This window comes from Vipera berus (assembly GCF_964194415.1).
Source record: "Vipera berus genome assembly, chromosome: 3".
NCBI lineage: Eukaryota > Metazoa > Chordata > Lepidosauria > Squamata > Viperidae > Vipera > Vipera berus.
The window spans coordinates 44043170-44055965 of record NC_138204.1 but is presented as its reverse complement, the minus strand read 5'-3'; the positions used below and the strand labels follow the sequence as shown (position 1 = coordinate 44055965).

The 12796-nt window shown below is 38.9% G+C and overlaps 1 protein-coding gene across 1 annotated transcript in view; it reads left to right on the top strand.

Annotated features, from left to right (window-relative positions):
• The window catches only part of SRGAP2 (SLIT-ROBO Rho GTPase activating protein 2), a 228725-nt gene that overhangs the window by 99948 nt on the left and 115981 nt on the right, over nucleotides 1-12796 (top strand). Inside the window, exon 4 of the mRNA XM_081324575.1 lies at nucleotides 11346-11508. Within this exon, the coding sequence (XP_081180701.1) occupies nucleotides 11346-11508 (163 nt within the window). The remainder of the gene's footprint in view (nucleotides 1-11345; nucleotides 11509-12796) is intronic.

Below are 12796 nucleotides of genomic sequence, written 5' to 3'. Positions count from 1 at the left end.
CACTCACTTTCACCATCAGTAAGTTCCTCCTTATTTCATGTTTGGATTTCTCTGTGTAAAGCTTTCATCCAGTTTGAAGAATCCAAGATATGGATTCCAAGACATTTTATTTAAGAAGCATAAAACCCAACAAGATAATGCTAATTGTGAAGCCATATTTAGGCATTTGAGAGGTTCAGGAAGTATCTTAGGGATTTAACCATTCCTTCCACTTTTCCTTAGCAAGGGTAATATGATTAATGTGAAAAACAATGGGCAGGAAAATGCATTTTTTTCTTAAAATTCTTTTGTAAAAACACCTTCTTTACCCCTCATTGTTTCAAACTATTGCCCCAGTAAACACGGATTTGGAACATGCTCCTGAAGAAAATGAGCAGGGGTGTAGAGGAAAAACAGTTGAAGGATATATTCAGTGATATATCTGAGGTGACCAAGATAGAAGTAAGTAGATTGTAACTTTTCTAATTAAATAATTTAGGCAGGATATCATTTCCTCCCTCTATCTTAGCTTATTTCCAGAAGGAGAGGCAGTAAAAAAGTCAGAAAGCTGAAACAAGGTTATCTGTATCTACTGTTTGTAACTGTTTCCCCATATTCACATTAGAATGAGAAAATATATATTTTAGAAACCCATATTTGGCCAATATTGCATATATGAAAACTCGTTATTATAAGAGGCCACATTCCTTCTCTCTCTTTTCCCAATTACACTAGGAAAATTGAACTGTGTTTTAGTTCATTTGCTTAAGCATTTTTGGTTATTCTAAAAGATCTTTCATACGGATAACAATTCCATATTAAAAGCAACAACAGAGACTATGTGCTAAGAAGTTGATCAACATCTGTTTTCAATTAGGTGAAAGCAAAACCTGCAAATTAGCAGAAAACAATAACATAGCAGAGTACCCAGGGAAAGAGACAATTAATTGTGAAAATCCTGATATCTTCCAGAACAATGTAGACCTCCCTTGAGTTAAAAAACAACAACAACAACAACAACACACACACACACACACACACAGAGAGAGAGAGAGAGAGAGAGAGAGAGAGAGAGAGAGAGAGAGAGAGAGAGATAAAGTAGAACAATTTTCCAGCACCTTGACCAAGAAGCCCTTTCTTAGTTAATTGCAACTTATGTCATCTTAGAGTGGGGGTGTCAAACTGCCGGCCCACGGGCCAGTTGCATCTTACAGAGGCTGCGGCCACCCTAGCTCTGACAATGCAAAAAAAGTCATGACATGTCATGTGACGTGGCGAGTTTGATACTCGTGTCTTAGAGGCTTTGTCTTCCGAAATGCAAAATTACTTCCAGCATCACTTTGTCTTCGTTTTCTTCCCCTTTAATTTTAGAAACTGTTGTAAACTTTTTATTTGAAACTTTTAGTTGTACTAACCGCTCAGTAATTTTTAATACTTTTACATGTATTTTAAGTTGAGAACTTTGGTCTTTTTTTTAAAAAAAAGTATAACCTTTCTGAAGGAAGCAGATAAGTGCATATTTGTAACCTTTGTTTGCATCATTATAGGACTGTACTGTTAAATAAGTTAGGTAGTTGAACTGAAATTGTCATATAGGTCCATTGTTCTTAGATTATTTTAATTATTTATTTGTTCTGTGAGGCTAAATATCTGACTGTTCAGTATAGTTTTGCTTAAAAAAATCTCAACACTCAACTGATTCAGTCAGGTGAATATTATTGGCTTACTAGAGGCTATAGGCCACAAGTGTCAAACTGCCGGCTCGTGGGCTGGTTGCATCATGCGGAGGCCGCGCCCACCCCAGCTCCGGCAGTGCGAAAAAAGTCGCGATACGTTGCGACAGGTCACGTGACACAGCAAGTTTGACACCCATGCTATAGGCTAAGATGCTTTGGAATTATAGGCCTGCTATAGAGATAAAAGCATATGATTTATTAAAGTTTATTAGCATTTAGAAAGGAATATGAATGTTTTTTTTAATTCTGTGCACTCAGTAGTACAAGAAGTAGCAAATTTATTTATTCACGATTTCTTTATTTTAATTTTCTTTTAACCTCAGTGTGTTCATTTGAAAAGTATCAGACCAGCTTACATAAGAGAAACCCTCCTTGCCCTCCATAATACAAAACTAAAAATGTATTCAAGGAGGAAGAGAAAGCAGTTCTTATTGTTATCTCTGGGAATGGGAAGCAATTCAGCTGGTCTTTGAGCAGTGCCATTTCTGTAGCTTTTTTTCACCAGCTCACCCTCTGCTGTAACTTCTGTTTGGGTGATGGTTAAAGGAGGGGAAAAAAGCCAACTGAAGACAGTCTCTCAACCAACTTGATAGTGGGCCCTGACTTCCATCTCGCCTTCTGCTGTGGCAGATTGACTGGCTGCTATTAGATGATAGCATGGGATTTTGAGTTGGCTCAAAGCAAATGTCAGGATCTTTCCTACGGCCAGAAAAGAAAAGCTTCTTCTTCATCAGCTTCATGTCAAGAAGAGGTATAATGAGAATTTTATTACTTTTTCTCCCCCCCCCCACTTTGCTATTAGCAAAACAAACAACAACAAAAAACCATGCAGAATTTTCCATTTAAAAATTATTTAGGTGTCTCTTGTAATTGAACATTTTATGCATTTAAAAATGTTATATGCCTTTTAATTAAGAATCTACCAGGTTACTCTATGTAAATCTATTTTGTTGTAATCTGTGTTCCATGTATGATTCTTGAAGCAATTGAAAATGACTGTAGTTATGTTGAAAGGGAAATGCCCAGAGAAATAAATTTTTGTCAGCAGAAAAATCATCTAAACTTGGTATGAAAATCATTTCACATATTAAGTGCCACAATGGAACATACACTCCTTAGCATTCTCCTTAGCGTATTGTGGTATGGCGAGCAAGGCATATTTCTTTCTTGGAAAGAACTGACTGACATATCAATCAGGAGTTTCTGCAAAATTCATAAACTCTTTGATTTTCAGTGGAATTTTAAATTTCTTTAGAGAGGATATAAAGAAGCCAGTTTGTAGCATGTGCTGGTTCTACAGAGAATTAGTTCCTGTAGGTTGGGAATTTAAGTTCAGAATCCTCTTAGTTGTGGCAGTAGCAACTATTTCTAATTTTGACATATTTGCAGCAGTCAGACATGATCTTTTAAAATATGCTGGCATTGTTTTTTTCTCATCTCAAGATAAGGCTGTTATACTTCAGAGAGCCATGCTTTCAATCTCAGCTGTTTGTGTCACCTGCCATCTGTCGATCACCAGTGATTTGAAATACCAAGTTCTGCTAAATGACAATTTGAAACAAAGTTTGAAAGTAATTGGGTAAACTAGACTATGTAAGATTTGGGTCAAATTGCTTGAGAAACTTATTTTTTTTTCTTTTGCTAAGCTGCCATAGGAATAGCATCCTAGTATGTTATTCTTAGTTTCCTAGAGATCCATTGTAGCATGAACAGCCATGCATATATAGTATTGCTTACTATGAAAGGAAATAGTGTGATGGTATGTATGTAAGTATGCCATCTGCTGTAAACATGTTCATAATATAAAATAAAAACAGTACCCTCGACTGATTATTTTTCTTGATCATTATAGAAAGAATAACCATAGAAAATAGCCCATGGTGACCCCTTGACTTTAGAATGCCTTTCCAGAGAAAATTCTTTCATCTCTTTTAAGGTTGCTTTGTTATTATGTCTATGTATTTTTAATTGTTTTATCTGAAGCTGTTTTAATTAGTGTAACTTATTTATTTAATTTACAGTTTTATTGTTATTCACATGATTTCCAATTTCAGTTCAAATTCAATTAAAATGAGTTTTTAAGATTAGTGCAAGCTATCTTGAAAAAACCCGTCTACTTCTGAAATAAATCCCAGTACCTTACTATTTCAGATAAAAGGTTTGAACGAAAGACTTTGGGAAGTCCAATAGAATTTACTGTCGACAAGTTATGATACCATTTCAAATCTGTTTCTGAAATGTCAGTGGATGCAGAACAAAGGGCATATGCATTTCTATTGGAGGGCCTTATCTGCTTTCTTATTGTTAAAGGAAATCTTGTTTGGTATGGGAAGATGCTGAGCTGACTCTATTGCTATTGGCTAATATTATCACACACCTTCCCTCTGTAGCTCAGTCTGTGGAAGTTCCATGTGAGGAAGCAAGTATAATATTGCACACATACCCAACTTTGTAGAATAGCATTCTATAGAAAATATGGTTTGCCTAAACACTGTTGGACTACCAGAAGTTGGTCGGAGCAGAGCTTTTTTGGAATGCTCTCTGCTTATCCCATGGCATTCTGCACCAGCTGCTGCCTCTGAAGAGCATGTTGCATTAATCCATATGAGAGTTTACCAGTGACGGAGAGAAGGGCTTCCTGACTAGGAAGGGACACAACTAGCGTATAACATGAAAGAAGCAAAGATCTTCCTAGCCACAATTGCCACCTGCTCCTCAAGCAAGAATGATGAATCTAGGCGGATGCCCAGATTATACACCGAGTCCATCTGGGGTAGTACAACTTTATCCATAACCAACAATGGTAAGAGCCCACCACCTATAGCCTCTCTATCTTACCAAGGTTCAGTTGAAGCCTGTTCCCCATCCTGAACCCTACAGCCACCAGGCACAACAAAAGAACATCAATAGCATTGCTTAGTTATATACAATTGCATATCATTTGCATACTAATGGTCGCTCCTTCCATGGCTATATAGGATCTCATTCAGTGGTTTCATGTAGATGTTGAAAAGGAGCAGAGAGAGCCCTGAGCCCTGCAGCACCCTGCAAAGTGGGGGACATGGACTGGATCTCTCGCTTCCTATCAATATTGATTGGGACTGATCACAGAAGAAAGAGGTGACTCCCAGAACCCCACACAAAAGAATACCATGATTGATGTACTGAAGACTGCGGAGAGGTCAAGGAGAGCCAAGATGTGTGTATTAACTCCCACTCCTACCAGAGATCATCCAAAAATACAACCAGTACCATTGCTGTCCTGTATCAGGGCCTGAAGCCCCACTGGAAAGAGTCCAGATAAACTGTTTTATCCAAGACCGTCTGGACCATCTTCCCTAAAAAGTTCAGTGTTCAATAATTTAGATATCCTTACTAGAGCGTTTAGCTGCCCTTGAGCAGTAATTTTAAGTATGCTCATTCTCAGTTCTGATATTCAGAGTGGAATGTCTGTCTGTCTGTCTATTTATCTCTTAAACAACTTCTTACTTTATACCTTGTATATAAAATTCTTACTGCCTAGTTTAGTTCATCCAAGAAACATATGTGGCTGAATCTTACACAACTAAAATGTATTATGCATTTTAGAATAGTTTTAGTTAGGGATGAAGATTTTACTTTGAGCTAAGAACTAAATAAACTTTGGGCATATGCTCTAGGGTCTGCATATGATGAGCGTGAGAGTAGGGAATATGCACAGGATAAAGTTGTTGGAACCTTTCTGGTATGGCCAGGCAGGTTTGTAACACTTGCCTGAAATCTTATATTCTCTCGCCTTTGGACATTTCTTCCAAAATTCATTGTTTACATTCAGAAACAGTTGAGAACTCCACCTAAATTCACCCAGGACTAATTAGTTTCCATGGAGGAATTTCTGACTCCAAATACTTTTTATTCACAAAGAATAACAAAGAGTCTTGCTATATAAAGCTTGTGTTTGTGTGTGGGTGTGAATGGTTCTTCATCTTCCTCAGCCTCCTGGCAATGACGCTGCTCTCACAGCTTTGGAATTAGGTTTTCAAAGCCAGGTGTCTGGTTTACAGGTTCATACAAAATAGATGACACCTAACTTTTTAGTTATTTCTAAGACTTTAGACATATAGGCTTCCTTTGCTATAGGTAAGGTAAAGGTAAAGGTTCCCCCGCACATGCATGCTAGTCGTTTCCAACTCTAGGGGCCAGTGCTCATCTCCGTTTCAAAGCCAAAGAGCCAGCACTTGTCCAAGGATGTCTCCGTGGTCATGTGGCCGGCATGACTAGACGCCAAAGGCGCACGGAATGCTGTTACCTTCCCACCGTAGTGGTCCCTATTTTTCTACTTGCATTTTTACGTGCTTTCGAACTGCTAGGTTGGCAGAAGCTGGGACGAGTAACAGGCACTCACTCTGTTACGCGGCACTCGGGATTCGACCCACCAAACTGCCGACCTTCTGATCAACAAGCTCAGCGTCCTAACCCACTGAGCCACCGCGTCCCTTCCTTTGCTATAGAGAGGTCCTCAATTAGCCCTGCACATTCCATTCAAAAGGCAAGTACAGTATTTAGTCTAAAATGCACCTGTGCTGAAATTAAAACTGTCAGCGAACTACACTGGGATTTTATACATGGGAAAGATGCCCTCTGTTCTTTTTAATTAAAAAACACCACACATGTACTATAGTACTGTCATCTATACTGTCATCTATTCCCTACCCCGGGGCCGTGGCCCAATGCTGGGCTGTGGCTCATTCGGAATTGGGCTGTGCAAGTGGTGCATGAGCACAGGTCCACTTGTGCGTAGTCCTGACCCTCGCACAGAACCATCCCCTGCCTTCCGCCCCACCCACTCCAGGCTGCCAAGCTTGAAAGGCTGGGGACTTCTGATCTATACTGTTGATCCTAAAAGGCAGAAGCCATCTACCTCTGTAATATCTTCCGTTGTAAAGCTAGGCTGTTAAACCTGTTGTTATCTTTATCTTTAAATGTACTCCCTTTTTTTAACCGTGCTTCTTGACCTCTATTATTAGAGTTTTCAGATCCTTTCATTTTCAACTGTTAGAGTAATGTCATCAGTATACTGCAAGTTATCAATGTTTCTTTCTCCAGTTTTAAAGCCACATTCAGCTTCTCTTAATATATATTCAACATTTATTGTAGGTTTGAGTACATAAGTGGAAGTTCTACAGCCTATAAAGACTCCTTTGCCAACCTGCAGTCAACCTGTTTTGCCCCATTCTGTTCACACTGTGACTTCCTGGCCTGTATGTCACATTCATCTTAATGACTTGTTCCTTCCCTGCTCCTCTGGTTCTTTACTGATGATGTTCAGGACTTCAAAGTGACTCCTCATATTCCCCTTGAAAGTGGTGGATATATGTTCAAGATCATATTATGGAAACTGATGGCTTTCTTCTTTATCTTGACTTGGAACTTGCACTTGAACAGCTTGTGTTCTATACCTAGACTTTGATGCTGCAGTTGAGGTATTCCACCTCCTTTTAATAATATAATCAATTTGATTTCTGTATACACCATCTAGTGATGTCTATTTATACAGGTGTTGTGTTAGTTGTTTGAGGACAGTGTATGCTGTGAAGAAATAATTGGAGGGCAAAACTTACTAACTTGGTCTCCTACTTTGTTTCAATTCTATACAATTCAACCTCAGTTTCATCCCTAATGTATTCAACTTTGGCATTCCAGACTCTAGTCATAAGCAGCACATCTTGCTTGAATGCTTCGTTATTTCAAATTCAACTTGAGCATTAAGCTCATCAGCTTGATCTTCTTCTGCATCAGTGATTGGAGCATAAACATGGACGATCATCATATTACAGGGTCAGGTCCATAAAGTCTAATTGATATTATTTGGTCATTGATTTCATTGTAGCCAAATACCGGTACTCTTCTTGCTATACTTTTCCCATGTATAAAAACAGTGCCATTCCCTTTTGGTTTTTATGTCCTGAGTAGTAAACAGTACAATCTTCTGACTGAAGGTGTCCAATTTCAGTCCATCTTGCTTTGCTACTGCCTAGGAAGTTAAATCTGTGCTCATTTTACTTCATCTCCCATGGTGTTGAGTTTTCCTGAATTTATCTTCTCAAGTTTCGGGTTCCCACTGTAAATTCTGTTTTTGCAGTTTTGGATTTTCTTTTTCTGTATGGCAATATCAACAACTGAATATCTTGAAGACTGTAATCCTGGAATGTTGAGGGCCATCCGATCTGAGGAGCCATTGTCCAATAATATATCGTCAACCATTTCATATTGTCTAGGTGATTTTCTTGGTTGTAATACATAGGAATGATTTACTACTGCTTTTTCCTACACAGTATGAATTGATGCCAATGCACTGAAGTGATTATCTGCCTCCAGCATCTTCCTACTTCACTGCTACCCAATATGAGTTATTGTAACTGCTGCCACAGTGAGTTAGCACAGTAAGACTTGTTTGGGGGGATTGGAGAATGCTAAATGTTAGGTAATTCTAATAAGAAATGTATGCAATAATAGTCCAAAAGTACAAATAAGCCATCCTCAATCTCAGTCCCCTGGAGCTAAAATCATTACCTTATTCAATTTATCACTTTGGTTGAATAGCTAGAAAAATGTGCATACTTGTCAAATTCTAGCCCTTTCAGAAGGAGGAGGAGGAGGCAAAGAGCAGAACATGCATTCTCTTTAATGTTCAGGGGTATACAGTTCTGTAATCCTACAATTCTAATAATAGAATGCATTTCATTCTATTTTTCCATTCAGAGTTTTTGACTTTATGGTGTGGTTAGATTTTTTTTTCCCGTGTGGCCAATTTGATTATATTTGGATTGCTGAAAAGAATTACTTGGTCACAAACAAACAAGCAGATATTGCCTGCTATTCATAAACAAAAGGCTGCACCTAGTCTTTATAACAGAAAAGCTGGTGTTTAAAATCCATAGCCTGTAGGCAATTTGTAAGGTCCCCACGTTGCCCCTTAGTATTTGACTATTGTATTGCCCTAGGCTGCCTAAGCCTGTGCTATTACAGCAACTAAAATAGATCCTGCCTTTTGCTGTGGAGGAACCAATCAATCATTTGCCCCAAGAAGCAATATTGTATCATTTTGTATCAATGCAATGTCATTTGAAATTTTGTAGCATGATGTCTTAAGAATTGCAAAGCCTGTAGGATCCACTAATCAAAATTGAAACTCAGCATATGCAATGGAACTACATCCCCCATCATTCCTTCTCCTGATTGCACTGACTTGAGATATGGTATTACGCATCTAGGGAGCCACAGGTTAGGCTTAGCATATGCTGTCTTTTATGGAAGAGCATAAATACAGCTCTGCAGACCTTTTACTATTTTTATATTTGTATGCAAGAGAGAGTGTTTGTTCCGCGGCCAGCTCATTGTTACATTCCGTGGTGCTGCCTTTTGATCTTTGTCTCAAACTTTTCTGTGCAGTAGCAGCATACAAACACAAGACCACAGAATAAAAGTATTTCTCCTTGAGCACACTACTTCTTTTTGGCAATTAGAACTAATGGTTGCTTTGAATCAGTCAAACTGTCTCACTTCCTTTATATATGAATTCCTGAAGCAATCCAGATTGCAAACTTCCCGTGGCATTTTTCATCAATAAACTGTCAAATCACCTGCTTTGAAAATGGGATTCTTGTATTTTGCTGTTTTGTTTAAATTAAATTAACCTGCATCTTACTGCAGATCCAGTCTTGCTTACTGTGGAAATCAAATTTCATTTATATTTCTGATATTTCCAGGAGTATTGTGGTAGGAAACCTCTGTTATTTATTCACTGTACAGTGGCATTTATTTATTGGGATTGCATTGCTTACCCTGAAGGAGAAGCCTGGTGGAAATGTGTGTGTGAATGTGCTTTACTTGTTTAGGAGGATGGGATTCAATTTGCACTGCAGTGGAAAAATGTGTCAACTGAAATGTGATATAAAATATAATTAAGTAAGGAATTGAATATTAGTCATGAAAGTAGAATAACTGGTGTTTCAGAAAGTGTGAGTGAGAGAGAGAGAAAGAGAGAGATTTCTGAAGACGTGAAAACTTTTACTACTCTTTATAGCAGTATTATGCAGTCTTGGAGGATAGTAAAGATCTTTCTTGATCTTTGAAGGACAAAAATTGGATTTAAATTGATTAACTTCAAATTAAATATTTTGGGGCATATACAAGACATTTAAAGACAATTAAAGACATTTAAAACTTTAGATTTATTTATTCATTTATTTTTGCCGAACTTTCCTCCCACCTTCTCCATCTCTTACAACTGTTAGCTAAAAATTATGTAAACCTGGAATTATCAGAATTACAGTCCATCACATCAGGTTGAGTGAGGCTATTACATCTGAAAAATGTGCCATATAAATACTTTACCCCAGAGGTCCCCAACCTATGGGCCGCAGCCCACTCCCAGGCCGTGGCCTCTTGAGTGGCTGGCAAGTGCGCGCGCACGCTCAACCCTTGCACTGGTGCTAGTGGAGCAGCAAGCTATGAGCCTCGTGTCGGCACCAGCTGAGCCTTGTGCCAGCACTAGCCGAGTGCTAGCCAAGCTGCGAGCCACAAGTCTCGCGCCGATGTTAGCCGAGCTGTGAGACTCATGCCAGTGCTAGTTGAGCTGTGAGACTCAAGCTGCGCACATCGCACTGGCACTAGCTGAGCCGTGCACCGATGCTAGCAGCCCCATTTGCGGAGCACATGTGCTTGCAGCCCTGTTCGTGTACACATGCACGCATCCACATTAGCGTGTGTGCATATGCATGCATAAAGGTGCCTGTCCCTCTCTTTCCCACTGGGTTGCCAACCCAGAAAGGTTGGGGACTTCTGCTTTACCCTCATGGCCTAGTAATCATCATCATCATCATCATCCATTAACATATGCCCTAAAAGCTCACAGGACAGTTGTTTATGCTGGTCAGAGATGGTTATGCTGGAAGCTTCCTCTCTTTAAAAGTTTCTTGTAATATTGTTTCTTTTTTGTTGAGATAAATGATGATTGGGTGAATATTTGTGTAATATCCTGTCATGAGATAATTCTCATGGTTACTGTGATGGGAATGGGGCATGGCTATGTTCCGAGAAGAGTACAATGCTATTTTCTGTTCCCTGAGTGTTCACTTTCTGGAAAACTACAGTTCACAAGGTCATCAGCTTGCAGGCTTTAACTTCCTCCTTTCGTGTCATTCAATGTTTCTTCACTGAGTGAGAAACCTTTTGATTTTACATAGTGACAAACCCAAACAAAACTCTGATGATACTTCTGTGTAAAGGTCATTATCCTATAGGACGTGGCAGCATTTAATCATATTCTTTCTTACATTACAGTTTTATTTTTTTTATTTTCGAAAGCTTGGTGATTAGCAGTTTTTTTGTTATGACTTCACATAAGCTGGGAAGGAGCTAATTTGATATGTTTTGCGTAAAAAATAATGAATACCAAGGGGACTACAGGGTTGGTTTTTTTTACAGTTCTTGTAGATTGTCTATTCATGTCTTGATTACAGAATGATAGTTTACCAACATTTTCCTTCCCTTCCCTGATAACTGCAACAATGTTTGTATTTGAAAACTTCACTGTGTAAAATAATACAGTGGGTGAAAAGTCATATTATGGTTTTGTTTCTCCTGTAGGAAGGATCAAAATGTTCTTTCTCCGGTCAATTGCTGGAACCTCCTATTAAATCAGGTGAAGAGAGAGAGCAGGGACCACACTACTTTGAGTGACATCTATCTGAACAATATAATCCCTCGGTTTGTTCAAGTCAGTGAAGACTCTGGACGACTTTTCAAAAAGGTAATGATTTTATTGTGGCGTGCACTTCTTTATGGCTCCAGACATGGCTGAAGCAAATGTAGATGGGCATCTGGCCACTATTGTTTCTTGTCTAGTTGTGTTTAATGCATAACTTGGTTCAAAAGGCAGCTGCCTGGCTGCTGATCGGAGCATGCAGGTTGGAACATGTCACTCTGATGTCATGTTATTTTTCATTTAGCTGCCAATTTGCTTCTGGCTCAGTTTATAGTGTTGATTTGAAGAATGTTAAACTCATAATGTGGCAGGGTTAGAAATTTTAAAAGTTACTATCTTTTAACATGGAGTCTTCCCTTCTTTTTCTCTATCTTATCTAACCAGAGGGATGTCTGCAGAGGTCTTTTCTATCCTGGCATCAAGGTTGTGGAATAACTTCCTAAGGAAGGTCCATTGGCTCTCTCTGTGCTTGCTATATTCAATGGCTGGTGAAAACATATTTTTTCCAGAGAAACATTAGAGAAACAATTTTCACTGTTTTGAGCTAATTATTAGTAGTCTGAGCTAGTCATAATTGTTCCAAGGCACAGTGACAATTTTGAGTTTGTTGTTGCTGATTTAGCAAGTTGCATTGCTTGTTTTCTTTTAATGAGACCTTTCATTCCCTATTTATTCTTTTATGCTCTGATTTCATTTTTTTTACTTAATAAAAATACATAAACAATGAAGAATTGAACATACTCACTTTTCATGTTGGGGCCAAATCTAAAGTAGCATTTTATGACCTTGTTTATTTATAAGCAAAACAATTCATTTTTGCTATAATCAGCACTAGCGCTAACAAATGTAGGGACAGCAATGGCATCTGACACAGAGTGTGTTTTCAAAGAATCTAACTGCAGTGATTCACTTAAAAACTGGGGAAAGAAATGTTGTAAAATGGGGCAAAAGTCACTTAACCAGTGATTCACTTAGCAACAGAAATGTTGGGCTCAATTGTGGTCCTAAGTCGAGAACTACCTGTATTTAGGAAAATAAGGTGCTATTTTGAAATTTCGTTCTACTAGACTAGGGCTTTTCAACCAGTGGTACAGGTACCACCTTTGGTACATTGGCACCTGGCAGGTGGTACACAACCATCCTAGAAAGGTAGCGGGGGAGGGGAATGGCAGTACCACACAAGCCTGAGTGAGAGATGGCTGGAGCTGCAGGGCTGTCAGGGCTCAGCAGAAGCGCCAGGATCAGCGCTTCTTTGGGGCTGTCAGAGCTCAGTGGAAGCGTCAGGATCAGCGCCAGGCTCCAGCTGGAGTTCGGTGCTGATCATGGCACTTCT